Here is a 20,854-nt window from a genome sequence, read left to right on the forward strand (position 1 = left end):
ATTGTATATTGTATTGTATACTAATAAAAGATGAAGTGAATGAATAGTAAATTTACTAAATTATTTTAAAGATTTTTTATTTGTGTTATTTAGTGGGTTTTTACATGTGTTATGTGGTTCTTTTATATATCTTATATTGTGGGGTATGGTGTGACGGGGGTTTGGGGCATGGGTTGACACGTGGACTTCGAGTCCCCCGGTGGTGAGTGACGTGTTGGGTCGGTATGGCGGGGCATGGCTAGCCTGCGTGGGTTGGCCAATTTTAATAAAATTAAAAAAAAATGCCTAAAAACGGTTATTTTTTAAATTTTAAACATAGCCGCTATGACCTAGCCAACCAACCAATGAGAGCTGGCCACGGAGGACCGCTAGGCATGCCCAACGCCCGGGCTGAAACCCCCGCCTAAGGGGCCACGCCGAAACCCAAACCCACCCGGGGTGATGACTTGGGCGTTTGTACCCAACCCACGCCCCAAACCCCGGCCCATACCCCATAGTCTTATGTAACTTGCGTTTGTTTTTTATCGATGTAATTCACGTGTCAGTATTTTTTGATCATATCAAGATTTTTTTTTCTCTATGGGTTGTAACGAGTGAGGTGACGTAACAAAACAAACCGATACCGATCAAATTCCCGCCGTGTTGGTATATTTTTGGTCATATCATGATTTTTTCCTCTATTGGTTACTATAACGAGTGTCAGTACTGTAATTAAACGAACTGATACTCACCCACCGCGCAACGCGCGGATTTAATAACTCTAGTAAGATTAAGTTTGAGATTGGTATTCCAGATAAAAATAAGTTCTTGTTCTCCTAATAATACAATGTTTTAAACAGTAAAGGTTATAATAATATATATGTTTTTCTAATAATTTTATTATCTTCTTTACTTTTTAAATTAGATAAGCTTTTGTCAACCGGTACTAGTATCGAAAATACCAGTACGGTTATCGGTACATAAAGGTAAAAACCGACACCAGTCTGGTACAGAAAACACCAAAAGTCGGTATCGAATCGATTTTGAAAATCTTTTAGTTCGGGAAATTCGGTACTACTACCCGGTACCATTTGCTTATCCCTGATCACGGGTGTCGTATGAACAACAACGGTATCGTGCAACTTTTTTTTAATTTTCTTCAACTTTAAATGATTTCTTTTTTTAGTTTCAGGGGTAGGGATAAGCTCGGTGCCAACCAATACCGAATCGGTACTGGTACCGAAAATACCAATTACGGTACTTATATATAAAGGTAAAAAACGGTAGCGAACCGTTACTAGGAACACCAAAAGTCGTACCGCATTGGTACTTAAGATTTTTCGGTTCGGAAAATTCGGTACCAGTACTCAGTATCATCTGATCATCTCTGACCACAGGTTTCATACGAACAACATTATTACCATACAACTTTTTTGGTTGATTTTCTTTTAGTTATCTTTAATTGTTTTTTCCTATATTTTCTTTTAATTTTTGTCAGCGATTTCTGTGCGCAACGCGCTCGTAGTGTTCAAAACGCATGTAAACACAGACTAAACAAGAAAAGATGTTCACCGCAACGCGGCGACACTAAAAATCTAGTTATTATTAAAATAGTAATAAATATCTAATTAACCTACAGCCAAACAATTTTTTTAGAGCCACCAAACCTGTAAAACTTGACAAAACCTAAGAAACAAAAATGTAAATTATTTAAAAAAGGAACCAACCTTCCCAGATGTCACACTCTAATTGGCCAACTCCCACTCACACGAATCACCAAAGCATCCCCACGATCACCCCAATCCAACGGCCAGCAACCCCCACACCAGAAAACCACAAGGATCATCATCAAACCAAAGAAAACCGTATAAAAAAACCTCTCACTCCTCCCCTATTTCCACGCTCTCTCTCTATCTCTCTCTCTACAAACAAACACTCGCCGGAAAACCACCATTCAATCCATTTTCTCCACAAAAGTTGTCATGGAGGCCGGTGGAAAGTTGAAGAAAGGTGCTGCCGGAAGGAAAGCAGGCGGTCCGAAGAAGAAACCGGTCACACGGTCCGTTAAAGCCGGTTTGCAGTTTCCTGTTGGTAGGATCGGCCGGTACCTCAAGGTTGGACGCTACGCGAAACGAGTCGGTACTGGTGCTCCGGTTTATCTCGCTGCTGTGCTTGAATACCTTGCTGCTGAGGTAATTTGCTATCTGATTTCCTTCATAATTTCATCAATTACATACATACTGTTTGTTTTTCTTCAGGAAATGTAGTAATTCATCGTTTAATTGTACTGTTATTGATGTTTCGAATGTAATTTAGGTTTTAATATTTCGAATCTGAATTTAGGTTACGAATTGATAATGATTGAATGAATTTTGTAATTGATGTTTTGCAAATTGTTTGTAATAACTGAATTTTAGCCTCGTTGATGTTACAGTTATTTAATTTAGGTTAACGATTGGAATGATTATTGAATGAGTGTAGTTATTGATCCTTCTGCATTTAGATTATAAGATCTGAGTTTTATTTTAGATTTAGTCCCATTGATGAATTAGGTTGTGACATCGGATGTTACGAATCTAAATTTAGGCTAACAATTGAGATGTTGATTGAATGAGTTTAGCAATTGATCGTTTGTGAGTAGTTTCTGATATCTGGATTTTAGTCTCCTTGATGTTGTGAATCTAAATTTAGGTTAGAAATTGAAATAATGATTAAACGCATTTAGTAATTGATCGGTCGCTTCTTTGCAATTTGTGATTTATTTTTTTTGTGATTTTGGAATTGGGATGATTAGGTTTTGGAATTGGCTGGAAATGCTGCAAGAGACAACAAGAAGAACAGAATCAACCCTAGGCACGTGTTGTTGGCTGTGAGAAATGATGATGAGCTTGGAAAGCTTCTTGCGGGTGTGACAATCGCTCATGGGGGTGTTCTTCCAAACATCAATCCGGTTCTTTTGCCAAAGAAGTCTCATGACAAAGCTGCAAAGGAACCCAAATCTCCGGCTAAACCAACCAAATCTCCGAAGAAAGCTTAGTTTGTTTATCCACATTTCCATGGTGATGTAGGGTATATCAAATTTATTGTGTTTTTAGGGATGATTTAGTAGGATTGTATTGTGATGCTATGTTGATGTTAGGACCTAGGTGTGAAGAAAGAAGAAGAATCTCTCTTTTTCTAAATGAAAATTGTTAAATTTCTGAAGTTATGAAATCCTTTGAACAAGTGTTTGATTGATGTGTACTACATTGTTTGCTCAATTGGTTATATATGTTTCTTGAAAATTGATGATTGTTAGGGTATTTGTTTGGATCATGTTGAGATAGTTGGCCTTATTTGATGTTCCACTACAACCTTTTAAGTGATTTGAGTCGCTCGTTGACCAGAATCGAGCTTGAACTGTAAAAGAGTGGGAGATCCAACTTGAGCTTTGTAGAGGACGAACGGTTGAGTGTAACGCTTGAGTCCCTCTAGAGGAGGTTTTGCTTTTGAGTTCACCTTCAATTTGTTTTCTGCCTTTATCCTTTTAAAGGTCATCCGCTCAACGCAAGCTTGTGCTTTATTTGATATTATCGATTAGTAGGGTATTGGTTGGTTCTATGAGTTTTCTGGTAATATGTTGTAGCGATTACCAAGGTAGAAAAATTGAAATATGTGTCTTGTGTAACCACGGTGAAAAGTTGTTATACGACATGCAGATTTTCTAAGCGGCATAATGGAACTTACACATGGAGAACCTGCAACATTATAATGTTGTTACTAGAAGTGATACTGTTTGCTTAAAAGAACCTTAGATACTAATTATATGTTCAAATCTTAAATATACTGTAACCACTTTGTGCATAAACAGACACTTTGTGCATAAACAGACAACAATACAATTTGGAGATGAAATGGTAATAGAAAACTGAATATTGTCAATGAAATTTGTGTTAGAAATATGACCATTGATTAACACAGTACAGATTATTTATGGCCCCCATTATTCCCACACCCCTAGATCTTATTTTCACATCTCTAGTGTATACGGGCCGTATACAAAATATACGGCCTGTATAGAATGTTTTTGAATAGGAAAATGCGCAGAGAATGTTTTTTTTGATTTTATTATATACGGCCCGTATATAGTTATACGAGCCGTATACAAGTGTATACGATTTATAAAAAGGATACGGCTCAAAGGATTTATTTCTGAGGTTTTTGATGTTTACCAAATGTATACGGGCCGTATAACTGTATACGGGCCGTATAGATTGATGTTTTTCAATTATCACGTTTTTTCCCGTAAAAACACCATCATTCTAGGATTTCTAAACTCTTCATCACCTTTAAACAACGTTGATCGGAACACGCCGCTTAAATCGGAGCACAAGTAGAGTAACGTTACCGATCAGTCCGTTGATCAAGTAACTACCAGAAGAACCCGACACAAACAAGTTCTCCACAGTTTGTTATTCAGATCTCTATTCGGTCATCTTTCCAAACTACAACACACGATAACTTTAAACTTTATAGTGTGTGATTTGACCAGGAAATGATTGGAGGTGATTGCTACTTTTAATAAGCTGTCATAGTTGTCAAATTCGATTTCAACAAATCTTTTCCTTTTCCTTCAATTTCTAGAACATTCTCCGTAACATGAAGACGTGTCGGGTTCTTCTACTAGTGGTATTTTAATGAAGTATTGAAGATTGAATGTGCAAGCCCAACCGTTTTTTACTACGGAAACGGTGGCTATGCGAAATACAAACCGCAACCGTTTTTTACTACGGAAACGGTGGCTATGCGAAATACAAACCGCAATCTTTTGTGACTATGGGAAACACAAGTTTTCTTTTTGAGCTTGATGGATGTCCGTTATCTCAGTTGAGGCGGACATTGTTTAAATCTGAATATAAGAAGATGTTACGTGTAACTTCATTAAACCAAGAACAAAGCCTATTTCGAAACACATGTGTTCGTATCAGCGTTGTTTATCACCCTGTGTGAGCATTGGAAACCCGACAAACAGTCTTGACAACTGTGACAACTTATCTATCTGTGTGTGTCACATCCATCCTGTTATAGCAATCGATATGATTAATTTTACAGATTTTTTTCTAATTAGCGTTGTTAACTACCAAAACAATGCATACACAAATAGTTCTAGTGGACGAAGCAAATAGACCGTTGTGTATATGAATCACGTTTTTTTTCTAATTAGCGTTGTTAACTACCTAGAAATTGATATGGTGAGTTGGTAATCAAAATCAAGATGTCAGACAACGTGCCTTTCGAGATCCAAGAGGAAATAATCAAACGGCTTCCAGTAAAATCACCGATCAGTCTCCAAATCATGGAAAGCTGTTGTTGTTATTGTGCCTATCTCGGTTGTTCAGTACTTTCGTGATAATAAAACAAGCAGACATTGATTTTGCCAAGATTGAAGGAAAGAATCTGGCCATAAGCGTTGTAGATTCTCAGCGTTATTTGAATGTAAGTGGATCGGGTTCTGCTAGTTATTCGGAATGTTTCGAATCATCATAGAATACATGTTGGGTTCAACTCTCCTATATCAACATACTCTTCTCCAGACGCTTAGTTGTTACGAATGACAACTTGAGGGGTCTAGTTAACTTTCAGATTCAGATTCAATTCAGGAAGCAGATGATTGGAGCGCAGGAATCAATGCAAAACCCTCACCCTCAAAATCAACCAGAAACCAAAGGAAAAAGGGCAGATAATGGCTGATGGTTCTGCATTGAGGAAACCAAACGTAGACGGAAATGATAGGCCTGGTAACCGGAAGAGAAAAAACCCTAGTGCATATTCAATCTTCATTGCTTCATTAAAATTACAACACACGATAAAATGCTTGGAACTCACCTGATAACAAATAATCAGTTCAAACTTTCAACAATCGACATCTGGTCCTTGTTTTTCCACATCATTCTGTCACTTTGTGTGTTGACGAAGCTGACAAACACATTGGTATTTTCTCAAAATGTGCAAACTTGAAGAATCTTACTTCATTGTGTATGTGCTTGTGCTGTAGAATCTTACTTCATTATACTCTTCTAGCAGAACCCGACACGTCTTGTATCATGTGACGGACACAAGTGCAAGAGAATGGCGAGTTATTTTCAGTTATTTCTGTTGATCCACAAATTCCATTGTTTAAATCAGAATCAAGTTCTCAAAATAAGGATCGTTCTAATAGATTAAAGAGAATAAACCAATTTTTACCATTTTTTACCCATAGCATACGGGCCGTATAACAATATACGACCCGTATACATCGTTCGTATACATTGTATATGATCGGTAAATTTTTTTTTACCGAGAGTATACGGTCGTATAAACCGTATACGGCCCGTATACATATGGTAAAAACCTCTGTAATCTTTATATAGTGTGTGATTTGACCGGTTGTATTAAGTTATCTCTGTTGAATTTGATTTCAACAAATCTTTTCCTTCAATTTCTAGAACATTCTCCATAACATGAAGAGAAATCAATTGTATTTTTTTAGTTGCTTCTCTTGTTAAGTTTCTGAACCAACCGAAATCCACAAATTCCAACAGTTACTTCATTTTTACCGTCCGGTTTCCAAACTCTTTCACTCAAAGTTAATATTCACTGTGGTGGATGCAAGCATAAAGTTAGAAAAATACTCAAGAAGATTGAAGAGTACACAACTGAAGGTTCAGTGCACGAAAAGTTTCTTACGAACGATATGTATCAGGAAGCTCAGTATCAACAACTTGTGAGTGGGAATATGGCTATGAAGAATAGTATGGATAAACAATCACCGGTACGGATTTTGTGCTGTAGAAACCGGTGATGAACTTGTGTTGTAGAAACCGGTGATGAACTTGTGTTGTAGAAACCGGTGATGAACTTGTGCTGTAGAAACCGGTGATGAACTTGTGCTGTAGAAACCGGTGATGAACTTGTGTTGTAGAAACCGGTGATGAACTTGTAAAATGCTTGTAAAATTGCATCAAAAACTCTCCTATATCAACATACTCTTCTCCAGACGCTTAGTTGTTATGAATGACAACTTGAGGAGTCTAGTTAATCTATTACAAGCTACAACACACGATAACTTTACACTTTATATAGTGTGTGATTTGACCGGTTGTATTCAGTTATTTCAATTGATCCACAAATTCCAACAAATATTTCACTCCAGTAGCTGAAACCAAACATAGACGGAGATGATAGGCCTGGTAACCGGAAGAGAAAAAATGGCAGTGATTCGGAATGTTTCGAATCATCACAGAAGACGTGTCGGGTTCTTCTGCTAGTAGTATGAGTCTGAGTCCATTGTGGTTCGTGAATGTTTTGAATCATCACAGAAGACGTGTCGGGTTCTTCTGCTAGTGATTCGGAATGTTTCGAATCATCACAGAAGACGTGTCGGGTTCTGCTGCTAGTAGTATGAGTCTGAGTCCATTGTGGTTCGTGAATGTTTCGAATCATCACAGAAGACGTGTCGGGTTCTGCTAGTAGTATGAGTCTAAGTCCATGCGACAGACACAATTCTTGCAACTTAAATCCACAATCAACGTATACAGATGCAAGAGAATGGCGAGTTATTTTCAGTTATTTCAGTTTTTACCAATAGTATACGGGTCGTATAATAATATACGACCCGTATACAATCATCGTATACATAGTATACGATCGGTAAAAATATTTTTTACCAGTCGTATACGGCCGTATAAACAGTATACGACCCGTATACTGTTGGTAAAAAATGGTAATAGGTTGTGGTTCAGCCAAAATGACATCTAGCATTGCTAACGATTCAAGTAAGTATCTAAAATTTTGAAAATTCAGGTTTACCTTGTTAGTTTCTCAAAACACTAATAAACATCTGCTTCCTGAATCTGAATCAGAATGTTAACTCTTTCACTCATAAACATCTGTTTCCTGAATCTGAATCTGAATGTTAACTCTTTCACTCATCAACATCGAGGGTTGTATCGGAATTAGGCGTTGGAAGGATTGTAGTAGTAGGACATTGGTACCACTGTGAAAGTTGCATCAGGAAGCTCAACTTTAACGGACCGGTTATTCGACCGAGTAATCAATTGTATTTTTTTAGTTGATTCTCTTGTTAAGTTTTTCTGATCCAACCGAAATCCACAAATTCAAGTCAAGGATCGTTCTAATAGATTAATGAGAATAAACCCTCGTTTCTTCATCTTCATCTTCATCTTCAAGAACAATGATGAACAGATGATGTTGGGAATTAAACGCATGTACGTGACAAAACAAGGATCGTTCTAATAGATTAAAGAGAATAAAGCAAGGATGTTGTGAATTCGCATCAACATATATTCGTTTCATAACCTCCTGCTATAAATCAACCACAACTGACAAAGAGCCTGTATTAGAAACCATCCTATGTCTTTTACCAACCGAAGAGGCAGCAAGGACAGATAATACTTCATTTGTCGAGAAACCATACTGTCAATAAACTACCATCTTTTACTCATAAACCCTTGAATCCCAACGCTTCTCTAAAATAGCCTGTATTAGAAACCATCCTATGTCTTTTACCAACCGAAGAGGCAGCAAGGACAGATAATACTTCATTTGTCGAGAAACCATATTGTCAAGAAACTAACATCTTTTAATACTTCATTTGTAACCGTAAGGATAATGCAAATTTGTACGTAAAGATCTCTACACAAACTGTGTATGTGCTTGTGCTGTAGAAACCGGTGATGAATTTGTGTATCTAAATCAGGTTCTCTGCCTTAGATCGGTCATTCCTTGTGATACATGAACGTTGTATTATTGTCTTTCAGAAGAGTTGGTATTGAACCAAGTATACTTCAAACATTCTAAACCCTACTTGGAAACAAACCAACAAAATCCTTATACTCTTCTAGCAGAACCCGACATGTCTTCTATGATGATTCGAAACATTCACAAACCACAATGGACTCAGACTCATACTACTCACCCTCCCCTGAGGAAAAGTTTTCCCGACGACTCAAGACAAAGCAGTTGGTTTGGGTTCATATCAGCGTTGTTTATCACCATGTGTAAGCATTGGAAGCCCGACCACTAGCAGAATCATTGCATTACATCCCCGTTGAAAACAAGTGATTAAAACGCTTCTCCTTACAACTCTCATCAAATGCCTCACCCTTCCTTTTTATTACAGTCATACGACACGTTTTTTTGTTTTTCAATCTTTGTTACTTGTTAAAGTTTTATTTTTTTCTACTTTTAGAAAGATTTGACCACCTAACGACTGTAAAATGTCTCGTGTGATTGACACCTTAAATCCATTAAATACTTTGGGTAAAATCTAATTTTCTTTTCATACGGGCCGTATACAGTTATACGGCCCGTATACATTTTTCGTATCCATTGTATACGACCAGGCAAATTCTTTACACATGGTGTATACGGGCCGTATACAGTTATACGGCCCGTATGGAATGAAAAAAACTGACAAAGTCTGAAGGCACAGACTTTGTTAGTTTTATTTTATTATATTATATACGGGCCGTATAACTGTATACGGCCCGTATACACCATGTGCAAATAAGTTTTTGCCATGTATTAACATTAGGACCCTTATTTATTCCAATCATGATGTCATTTTGGTTCTTTTTAATGAAATGCATGATTTTATCAAATTCATGGTGAAATCAGACTCAAATTTCATTGACAATATTTGAAATTAGATAAAAACTAGTATTAAGCCTCCCGCGTTGCGGTGGGGGCATAAACACGTGCCAAATAGCACTAATGTCACACCATTTCTAGGGACTACCAACACTGAAGTTGCGGTGTGTGCAAATAAATTAGACCGAAACGAAAAACAAAGAAAATAATAACTAAGTCGATTTAGGACCCACGCTTTGCGACAAACCTTTTTTAAAGGGGAAAAAAGTAGACTACGCAAAAACGTTAACCCACACACGCACGTTGCGTCGTGTTAACTCGTAAAATTTTGTACGGGCGTAAAACGAAACGTACAAATATTGAACCACACACATATTGCGCCGTGTTACTTGCAAAATTTAGAACGAAATGTAAACAAAAAGATTGCGAAATATGAAAAGTATAGGGGACTAAAGTTGAAAGTAATAAAGTTACGAGGTTAAATTGCAATATATGAAAATTTTCGTGTTAAGATTAAAAAAATCAAATAGTTTTGGGTTAAAAGTGTAATGTCAATTTCTTTGAACCTTTGTACATAAAGATGTTGCAAATTTATAGCAAGGAAATGAACAAATGTGAGTTTTCGTAGTCTCTTATTACAATCCGAAATCGATGTCAGATTTCAACAAAGCTAGTTTTTATCAAAATTCATTTCACTTAAACATGAAAAGTTGAAATCAACAGTTAGATTTAAAAAGCTTACTGCTGATGGAGCGTTTGAAGTAATCAACGAAGAGGGATAACCATTATTTGTTATTGGACTAGATTGGGCTAAACAAAATTGTATTAAAGTTGGATTTGGAAGTGAAAACCCAATTCGATTTTGGTTTTTAGTCAAATTAAATATGTAATTCGGTACGATTTAATTTTTAAATAATAACAATTTTAATTTTTAAATAATAACAACCCCACTTGATTTTGGCTCAAGTGGTTTAAAACTAGACATTGAACTTACAACCCACCCATAGGGGTTACCCATTTTGATTCATGATTTGAGGAAATGTATCGGTAGTGTCAACTGAATCAAGTACCATATAATCTATCGACTATCGATCCTATAACCTAACCAAGTACCATATAATCTACCAATCCTATAACTTAAACCAAGTACTATGAATATGACTCTATATACTATAACTTTAAAATGAATGATTATGTTTTTAGCAACCAGGAGGTGTGCTCAATGAAGACTTTAGATTATGGGGGTATTGGGCGGGGGTTGGGGCGTGTGTTGGGTACAAACGCCTAAGTCATCACTCCGGGTGGGCTTGGGTTTCGGCGTGGCCCCTTGGGCGGGGGTTTCAGCCCAGGCCTAGCGGTCTTCCGTGGCCGGCTCTCATTGGCTGGGTTGGCTAGGCTATAGGTGGCTAGACTGTTTTTTTAATTTTGTGTATATTTTTATAATAATTGAAAAAAAAAATTATAACGCGTGGCCAACCCACGCGGGCTAGCCATGCCCCGCCATACCAACCCAACATGCAACTGATCAGCGGTGCCCCTCGAAGTCCACGTGTCAACCCATGCCTCAAACCCCCGCCCCACCATACCTCACGGTCTTAGAAGAGATTAAAAGTGAGTCATTTCTTTGGGTAAAAAGTAGGGAGATGTATTCGATTATGTGGTGTATTTTTTGTTGGGTTTTTATCTTCTTGCTAGACACCGTTGTTATATGAATAAGATCCATTCGCGGTTCATAAAATGAAAACCAAATTTTAGCCAAAACTACTCATCGTGACAAACTTGCTAAGACATCACTTGATTTGGGTTTTTTTTTTTTTTTTTTTTTTTTTTTTTTTTTTTTTTTTGTGCGAATGAAAAGAAAAAAAAAAAGTCATGTCATAATTACATTGAAATGTCCGTCTACCAGATAGATATAATACTAGTTGTGATATATTTTGGGTTGAAGCCTATTATACAAAAACGAACCTATATTAATGCAAACATTGATAACACTGGCCCTCGATTAAGAGCCCACCAAGTTACTCAAGACTCGTTTATCGGTGTGCAAAACCGATTTGTAAAAAAAAAAAAAACAGTATGGGCCCAATGAATTGGTTTTCAACCCGGGCCCAACCCAACCCAACCCAGCGGTTTGGCATATGTTCAAGATTTTTGTGTTGAGAGCTGGTTCCAACCAGAACCGGTATGGGCCCAATTAAAAAAAAAGCTGGTGTTACGCTCCAACCCTGTTTAAACTCAATCAAAATCGATATGAATGGTTTAGGTTTTTCAACCCTAACCTGAACCGGTTTGAGCCAAACCGATTTGATCCCAAGTAAAAAAGAAAACTAACTGATTTACAACGTGAACCGGTTTAAGCCCCAACTGGTTTTGACGTTTTGTACACCTTTATCTTAGGATGAGCATTTGGTACCAGGTACTGGTATTGAATTTCCCATACTGAATCGGTACCCACTTTTTGGCGTTTTCGGTACGGTACCTGTATTTTACCGAATTTTGCCTTCAAATACAGGTACCGTAACGAAGATTTTCGGTACCGGTACCCATATTTGATGAATTTTGGTACTAGTATTTTCAATACCGATACTTTCAATACCGATACCGAGCTCACCACTGCCTTTATCTACTATTAAAGAATCATAGATGGTTCAAACTTCACATACTTATGAGATATGACATAATGGGCCAAACAGGTTTGTAAATGTTATGGGCTGGGTCTAACTTCTAACCAACAAAATCCAACTTTCAGCCCACATTCAACACACTTATAACAAACAAACCCTAATCATCCCCACCCACAAACAAACCCTAGGTACACACATTATCCTCTAACCATCGCCGGAGCAGGAGCAGGAGCAGGAGCAGTTACACATCGCCGGAGCAGCAAACCATGGGTCGAGTCCGCACCAAAACCGTGAAGAAATCCTCTCGTCAAGTAATCGAACGGTACTACTCAAAAATGACACTCGATTTCCACACAAACAAGAAGATCTTAGAAGAAGTTGCAATCATTCCGTCGAAACGGCTCCGGAACAAGATCGCTGGATTCTCAACGCATCTGATGAAGCGGATCCAGAAAGGTCCGGTGAGAGGGATCTCGTTGAAGCTGCAGGAGGAGGAGAGAGAGAGGCGCATGGACTTTGTTCCGGATGAATCCGCAATTAAAGTGGATAGGATTGAGGTTGATAAGGAGACGATTGAGTTGTTGGCTTCGCTTGGGATGAGTGAGATGCCGGGGATTGTGCTCAAGGAGGATACGCCGGTGGTTTCCGGTGGGATTCCTGGTGGTTATGGTGGTGCACGTGGTGGAAGGAGGTACTGATAGCTTAATGGTACTGTTTTTGGTTTTGAATTAGGGTTTTTATGTTTAAGATGTTTTGAGTTTTGTTATGGATTAAAGTTTAAAACTTTGAGAATTTTATTATCATTTGCATTGATTATGTTATTTGAGATTTGGAATCTTTAGGGTTTTGATTATGGATATGTTTTGGTTTATGTTATTTGATGTTATGGATTAAAGTTTTGACTTTGAGAATTAGGCATGAGCTTGGTATAAATCGGTACTGAAACTCTCAAAAAATGGATACTGGTACGGGGTACCTGTATATATTTGGTACGGTTCTGGTATCTAAGGGTAAATACTGGTACCGACAAACGTCAAAAGTCGGTATCAAAAATGTTTCGATACTAGTACCTGGTAGCATTTGCCCATCCCTATTGAGAGTTATGTTATTTGCAATGGTAATGTGTTTTGAGATTTTGTTTGTGTATTTGGAAATTAAGATTTTTGAATGGGGTATGTTTTGGTTTCTTTGATGTGAAAATGTGATGTTCTGGATTAATGATTTGACTTTTAGAAGTATGTTATGTGCAATGGTAATGTTATGGATTCATTTTCAGCTAAATTAGGTTAAATAAGTTATAATTTTTTTGTGATATGATTGATTAAGTTTTGGTTTTTCTGATTGGATTTATTTAGATTTTAGTGATTTGATTGAAAATGTTGTGGTTTCTGTGATCTGCCGTTATGGACTAAAGTTTGATGTTGGGAGTTGTGGAAATGTGTTTTGACAATTTGTTTTGTGGTTAGAGTTGGGGCTTTGACTGTTGCTTTGAGAATTGAGATTTGTTATTTTGCTAAATTATGTAAAACTAGAATTGAGACCCGCCGGAATGCGGCGGGGATTCTTTAGTTATAACTAAGTCCACCTAGGGTCCATACGTTATGTTAAACCCGTCAAACAGGAAAAAAATAGACGATGTAAAAACGTTCACCCATACACGCACGTTGCATCGTGTTAACTCGCAAAATTTAGAACGAAACGTAAAAACGTTAAACCAAAGACGCATGTTGCGATGTGTTAAGTCACAAAATTTAGAACCAAGCATAAAGCGGAAAATTTGCGGAAAATGAAAACTATAAAGGATGAAAGTTGAAAGTAAAAAAGTTGTGAGTATAGATTGCAAAAGATAAAAAGTTTTGTGTTAAAAGTAAAAAAACAAATAGTTTTGGGTTAAATGTAATTTATGACATACTTTTGGGTGAAAAGTAAAAAAAATCAATTTTTTTTGGAAAACCCTTAAAGTCAAGGTTACGACAACCATATGCATAACCATTTTTTCTTTGGAAAACCCCCAAAGCACACCCCGCGTTGCGGCGGGCCGTAGAACGGTGTCAAATAGTACTAATGTCACACAACCGTGATCGACCACCAACACTGACTCGACCTAGGATCTGCGTGTTGCGACGAACCTGTCAAATATGAAAACAGAGAGGTAAAAACGTTGAACCACACATGTACGTTACGCCATGTTAACTTGCAAAATTTGAAACAAAACATAAAAAAGTTGAACCACACTCGTACGTTGCGTCGTATTAACTCAAAAAATTTAGAACTATACGTAACGGAACGTAAAAACGTTAAACCAAAGACGAAAGGTATAATTGACAAAAGTTGTGAAGTTAAATAGCAAATAACGAAAAGTTTTGAGTTAATGTGAAAAAAACAAATTTTATAGGGTTAAAATTGCAAAAGGTAAAAATCTTTGGGTTAAAACTAAAAAATCAAGTTTTTTTTTGAAAAATCCCCAAAACATAAGTTACAAGTGTTTATGCATGAAAAAGTTACTTATTTATATATGGAATAATAACATGTCTGCAAGTTATACGCTTTTATGATTTGTTTGTCTGCAAATAGCCTTATCCGTATTACAAAAGGGAGTTAACATGTTATGTGCTTATTTACTTGTGCCTAAACCTATTTAGGTTGTAGGGGTGAGTAAATTAACCACCATAACTGATAACCGAACCATAACCGACATAACCGAACCACTAATAACCGATAACCAATATAACCAATGGTTATGGTTATGAAACTTTGTATAACCGCTCAGTCGGTTATGGTTATGGTTACGAAGCTTTGGTTAACCGATATAACCGAAACCGAACCGAACTTGTGATGTTAATTTTATGTAATGGATTTGTGTTTTACAAAACCATATAGAGGGTTTTTTTTCTAAGATAAAAGTATGTTAGTAACAAAATGATCTTGATGTAGATGTCATTTATTTTGATAAAGAACTAAGGTGTTATAGCCATAATTGTTTTTGTTTGAGAATTACCTTATTAAAAAGAACCCTAAGTCGGTAGTTTAACCAAAAAGTTTAGTCTCCGTTATCTTATAAAATAGGCTCAAGCTAAGTTCAAATCGTGCACAGCCCTATTTATTTCAAACCTTGCTTGGTTACTTAACCGAAATTAACCAAAACCGAACCATAACCGACTTCATAACCGATTAACCGAAACCGAAGTTTGGTTATGGTTATGGTTACCAAAACTCTATAACCGAACTAGCGGTTATGGTTAATAGTAAAAACCGAACCAAACCGACCCATGCACACCCCTATTAGGTTGTACATGATTCTCTTTTCTTTAACAAGTTTTAGTATTCAACATTAAGGGACTGTTTGGGATCTGAATGGGTAAAGTCTTGAACCAATGAGAGGCCTGAACCATTAAGTGATAAACCAGTAAGATGTCTGAACCATTAAGAGCCAGTATAATGCTTAATCGTTCAGACATCTGCTCGTGAAACAAAGAGTCTAACAAAGAGTTTGAACCATGAACCATTAAGTGTTGAACCAGTAAGAGGTCTGAACCATTAAATGCTGAATCGGTAAGAGGTCTGAATTATTAAGAGTCTTGTTAATAGCTAAACAAAAAGCCCCTAAGAGTTGGTAAGTATTGTTTTAAATAGTTGATTAATATTGTATGAATACTCGGCGCCTTGCGCGCGTGTCTGAAGCTCAGTTTTTTTTTTCTTTTTGGCTTTTGTGATCAGAGCGCGTTTTCCCCTTTATAACGAAAGAGGGGCTTCTTTTTTCTTTTTCTTTTTCTTTGACCAAGTGCCATGATTTTGAACATTTTAACCTACAAAACATGCAATGGTAGTTAAATGATGTACCAAAGGTTTTTATTGCATGGTTGTTTTTATTTTGGTTTGTATGAGTAGTGTTCTAAAAGTCACTAGACGCTAGTTGGCTTGTAGAATATTAAACAGACTGAATTTTTACATTTAATTTTTCAAACTTTTGTATACATATATTTACACACACATACATACTTATAGTCCATATAGCATGGTTCAAACGTAAATAATATAACTTATAACATATCAACTACTTAATAATTATAAAAAAACCCATGGGCAGATTTGGTCCGACTAGGCGATATTTAATGGTGAGCCACCAATTTCTGATTAATCCAGATTTTTACAACATTGAGTATGAGCAACTTTATATATCATTATTCGTTAACGTATAAAACAGATGGTCCATAGGACTAGCTGTCGTTAAAAAAAATGTTACTTGTCGTGAAACACCTACAAAATGCTCAAAATAAAGTTGTAATTTTACAACTTTGTTGTCCTGACGTTTCTTCTCCTTCTTGGCTCCCCCTTGCCAGTGAACTCTCAAGCCACTTGACGACATTATCTTCATGACATTTTCGATCTTTGTTATGTTTGACGTTTTCTTCTATGAACTTTGATTTCAATCTTTCACTATGGGTTGGTTGCTCGTGGATAAGGTAGCGAGAAGTAGCACTTTGTTTTAGATCCCAGGTCTATGGTAGATGTGGAGGGGGGTTTGATCAAACATAGTCGTTTTATAAATATAAAGGTACCATAGTCATTTTATAAAAGTTTCCTTAAAAACAAACATATATTCACTCTTTAAGGATCATCCATGTTGGCGTCATTAAACAATGATAACTAGAGTTTAGTTTCTTATAATCAGTGATCCAATTTATAAATGTATATCACAAGTTCACAACTAGGGGTGCAAACGAGCTGAGCTACTTGCGAGCTACTCGAGCTCGGCTCGAGAAAAAAGCTCGAACGAGCCGAGCTTAAACGAGCTCGAGCTTGAGCCCGTGCCTAAAAACAAGCTCATTAGTAAACAAGTCCGAATCGAGCCAGCTCGCGAGCCTAAACGAGCTTTCTGTTTATATATTTTTTTATTAATATATTAAACACATATTTATATAATAATAATTACCATTTATATAAATATAAAAAAATAACTAAATTATATGTATAATAATAGTTATAATTAATAAATACTGAACGAGTCAAGCTCGAGCTTTAGAAATAAAACTCGAATCGAGCCGAGCTCGGGCTCGGCTCGCTTCCACCCCCAATATTCACAACTTCTTGCATGTTCTATCCAATGATACAAACAGCATTAGTGGTTTAACTTTTCTAGCCTTTACCCAAACTTTGAAACCATGGGTGGATGGTTTCAACTTGGTGGTTTGGGACTAGAACTGTCTCCATTTTATGCAAGTCATTTAGATTTAAACCTGTTAAAATATATTTTACAACCAGTTTTATATTTTATAAAATGTTTTTTAATATTTTTATTTGCTTAACTGAGGGACTTATGCAAGTGGGCTTTAAGCTGAAATGTGCTCGTTAAAGATAAAAGGCAGATGGGCTGTTCGGGCTGCTGTTGAAGTCTATTGGGCTGCTGCTGTTGAAGACTGTTATAACAACGGTTGTTATAACAACAGAGTATGTTTTAATCAAGTTCGGGTTACCCGGTTATTACACAAGTGGGTCACTATGAAAGAAGACTATTTTGCAGCATTGAAAAGATAATTCAGATATTTTTTAGATCAGTGCTTCTCTCGTTTCTCTCTCTAAAGTTAGGGTTTCAGTCTTGTTCCGTCTTGAATCAAGACATAGTTGTGAGATTCTTGTGTTTGAAGATTGTCTTGTTGATAATCGTTCAGATTGAGAATTGAGAGATCAGTGAGTTGTAGTGTCTTTTCTTTTGGTGTAATCCTTGTGGTCAGTACCTTTTAGGGTTCAATAAAGTTTGGGTTGGGTCTCTGAGTGGTTTCTGGTTGATTGCATCTTTGCTACCCCAAATTTGTCAAAACCCAAATGAAGTCCTAAGGTATGGGGGAGGATAGTCTCCAAAGGACTATCCTCCACATAAGCGCCACATAGGCAAAGGAGAAGGACCTTCCCCTTGGAGACTATCCAAGGGTGTGGGGATGCTCCTCCTTCATATTTTTTATTATTATTATTTATTTGATTTAATTAATTAATGAAAACAAAGTAAATAAAAATAAAAAAAGTTACATTTAAATAAAACCTAAAAAAAATAACCTAAAGTTACATTAAATAAAACCTAAAAAAAACCTAAAGTTACATTTAAATTAAAAAAAAACACATTTAAAAAAACCTAAAGTTACATTTAAATTAAAACTACACTCCCCCACTCCATTTTTTCCTAATTTTGTCCTTCATCATTTGTAAAATAGGACGGTCTTCCGGTGGATAGGAGCTAAGGTCGGTGGTCATTATTTTCCATTCCTCTAACTCCTGCGCTTCTTGTTGCTTTTTTAGCTTCTCCTCGGCTAGTTTTTTTTTAATATTTACCTTCTCGGTTTGCCTGTCGTTAAAGATTTCCTTGAATGATTTTAACTCCGCCATAACACCTTCCAACCTCGAACCACCACCACTTCCTGATGCGGCTTGTTTCCTTTTTTCAGCCGCTATTTTTTTACTTTTGTCCCTTCCTGGGGGACGTTCTCCATCTTCAATCGGCTCCTCCTCATAGTCGGGCTCGTCGTTGATATTTATTTGGCAACGACCGGTTGATCCTCCAACGCTATAACTTCCTGACTCGGAAGTTTTAGACCGTTTCGCTGCTCGTTTCGCTTGTGCAACCTCATTTTGACATCCCTTCCATTTTGGGTGATCCTTTACAACTAGCCAAGCACGGACATGTGGGAAAGAAGCTTTGTTCTCATTTTCGTATAAACGCACCGCTTCATTGAAAACATTTTTGTGGTTCCACCCACTCGGTTTGTTGGCGCGCGTTGTGTTATAAAACCCACAAAAGCGGTTGATCAACGTATTCATCTTGCGCCACTTCGAGCTGATAGAATCAATGGTTCTGTACTCGCCTTGTTCCATAAGCCCGTGGAATGTATCAAGGGCTTCTTGCCAAAACGAATCGCTTAGTTGATTGTTACCTACAAGTTAGTAACAATAATAATAATATTTTGTAAGAAAAATATAGTGTACAAATAAATATTTAACAAGCAACAATAAAAATATACATATAATATTTAATAATAACAATAAAAATATAATGTACAAATAATATTTAATAACAATAATAATATAAGAATAATAATATTTTACCGACTATAGGAGACGTTCCAGAGTTAATAAATGCTTTCGCCAACGCCTCTTCCTCAATTTTTGTCCATTGTTGCATTTGTTTGCCCGGTGCGTCTTCCTTTTTACCCTTTCCCTTTTTATTTTTCTTTTTTGAAGGTTCAGGTTGTGTTTCTGGCACAACCTCTATCTCATCATCTTGTTCCTCGATTTGTGTTTGAGGTGCTTGTGGCATGTTGGGTTGTTGCATTTGATATGGGTTGAACGACATGTTGGGTTGTTGCATTTGATATGGGTTGAACGACATGTTGGGTTGCATTTGCATTGGGTTGAACGGGTATTGGTTGAAAGCGTTTGACATTTGTTGGTAACCCGCAAAAGCGTTGTCCATTACGGGTGTGTAGCCGGATGACGAAAATGGGTGTGAACTTGAGTTGGGATTATTTGGGTTGTAGGGATCCATAATTTTTTTAAAGGTTGAGAGAGGTTTTTTTTATAAAAATGAGAGAAAAGTGGGAGTAGTTTGGTAAAAAAAGTGGGGTGAAAAGGGGTTGAATTTATAGTGGTGGGGTAAATTTTTTTTTTTTTTTTTTAAAATGTTGCAAGTTACCGTTTGAAGGGCCCACCACATTCAAAATTGCCGGCCCGTCTCCAACGTCCAAATATGGACGGAAATGCCATGCCGGGCCCCAAGGGGGCAGTGTTTGACGGACCTAAAGGGGTGGGACGGCCCACTGCCGTTCCCCACACCCAATGGTCTAATCATTAGGCAAAGTTGAATTAAAGACCTTCACCAAATGCTTGCCACATAAAGCTGGCCAATAAGTGCAACACCAAAAATCCATTCTCTCTCATTTCTCCTCAATGGTCACGTGAAATGTGAGTATAAAGTGTTGCCACATATATGTCACGTACACAGAGTGGTTCCACCCCTACACTCACTAAGGTGTGTAATAGTCATGTGAGTGTGAGCCAATAGGGTTGGCATATCGTGTCAACCCAACCTGGTAAGACCCAAACAAGATAAGACACGAATCCGATACAAGTAAAAACACAAACACGACACGAAATCTTATCATGTCAGATTTTCCAAACACAAACACGAACCTGATAATAAACAGGTTACACGAAAAGACCTGTTAAGACACAAAAAAAAATTACCAACGTATCATACAACCTGTTAAGAGACCAACACGGCATGTTAAGACATGGACACGATATGTTACTACATGTTTGATATTTAGCTATTAACAGGTCTTAACATGTATTGTATAATGGTCTTAAGTCTTAACATGTCATATCGTGTCTGACATGACCTGTTAAGACACGAACACGACACGAAATTAAAAAAATCTTATCATGTCGACCTGTTATAGACACAAAACATGTTAACTTCGTGTAGGTTTGTGTCGTGTGATCGTGTTCGTGTCAGAATTGTCAGCCATATGAGCCAATTCTGCAATTATTAATTATTTGTATACATATATTTATTATTAAACTATATTGCATTCGGTTTATGCTTCTGTTACAATATCGGGTTTGGATTG

At 37.0% G+C, this 20,854-nt stretch overlaps 3 protein-coding genes across 3 annotated transcripts; 2 read left to right on the plus strand and 1 right to left on the minus strand.

Moving 5' to 3' along the window:
- Positions 1 to 1,848: 1,848 nt before the first annotated feature.
- On the plus strand, positions 1,849 to 3,225 carry LOC110904416 (histone H2A). Its single transcript, XM_022150266.2, has 2 exons — positions 1,849 to 2,171; positions 2,774 to 3,225. The coding sequence occupies exons 1-2, from the start codon at positions 1,962 to 1,964 to the stop codon at positions 3,014 to 3,016; spliced, it is 453 nt and encodes a 150-aa protein (XP_022005958.1). The 5' UTR covers positions 1,849 to 1,961; the 3' UTR covers positions 3,017 to 3,225.
- A 9,153-nt stretch (positions 3,226 to 12,378) lies between these two features.
- LOC110904417 (40S ribosomal protein S17) lies at positions 12,379 to 13,112 on the plus strand. Its single transcript, XM_035984950.1, has one exon. The coding sequence runs from the start codon at positions 12,503 to 12,505 to the stop codon at positions 12,932 to 12,934; it is 432 nt and encodes a 143-aa protein (XP_035840843.1). The 5' UTR covers positions 12,379 to 12,502; the 3' UTR covers positions 12,935 to 13,112.
- Positions 13,113 to 18,386: 5,274 nt separating this feature from the next.
- Positions 18,387 to 19,770, minus strand: LOC110907610. The gene is made up of 2 exons (XM_022152564.2): positions 19,332 to 19,770; positions 18,387 to 19,159 (listed from the first exon to the last, which is right to left on the minus strand). Exons 1-2 carry the CDS (start codon positions 19,768 to 19,770, stop codon positions 18,387 to 18,389), a joined length of 1,212 nt encoding a protein of 403 aa, XP_022008256.1.
- Positions 19,771 to 20,854: the final 1,084 nt, after the last annotated feature.

This window comes from Helianthus annuus, chromosome 2 (assembly GCF_002127325.2).
Source record: "Helianthus annuus cultivar XRQ/B chromosome 2, HanXRQr2.0-SUNRISE, whole genome shotgun sequence".
Lineage (NCBI taxonomy): Eukaryota > Viridiplantae > Streptophyta > Magnoliopsida > Asterales > Asteraceae > Helianthus > Helianthus annuus.

What these genes read in the sequence shown, in the direction of transcription:
- LOC110904416 (XM_022150266.2), top strand. Translation starts at nt 1,962, where the DNA reads ATGGAGGCCGGTGGAAAGTTGAAGAAAGGTGCTGCCGGAAGGAAAGCA. An exon ending in TTGAATACCTTGCTGCTGAG is followed by an intron (nt 2,172 to 2,773) that starts GTAATTTGCTAT and finishes TGGGATGATTAG; the next exon opens with GTTTTGGAATTGGCTGGAAA.
- LOC110904417 (XM_035984950.1), top strand. Translation starts at nt 12,503, where the DNA reads ATGGGTCGAGTCCGCACCAAAACCGTGAAGAAATCCTCTCGTCAAGTA.
- LOC110907610 (XM_022152564.2), bottom strand. Translation starts at nt 19,770, where the DNA reads ATGGATCCCTACAACCCAAATAATCCCAACTCAAGTTCACACCCATTT. An exon ending in TGGAACGTCTCCTATAGTCG is followed by an intron (nt 19,160 to 19,331) that starts GTAAAATATTAT and finishes ACTAACTTGTAG; the next exon opens with GTAACAATCAACTAAGCGAT.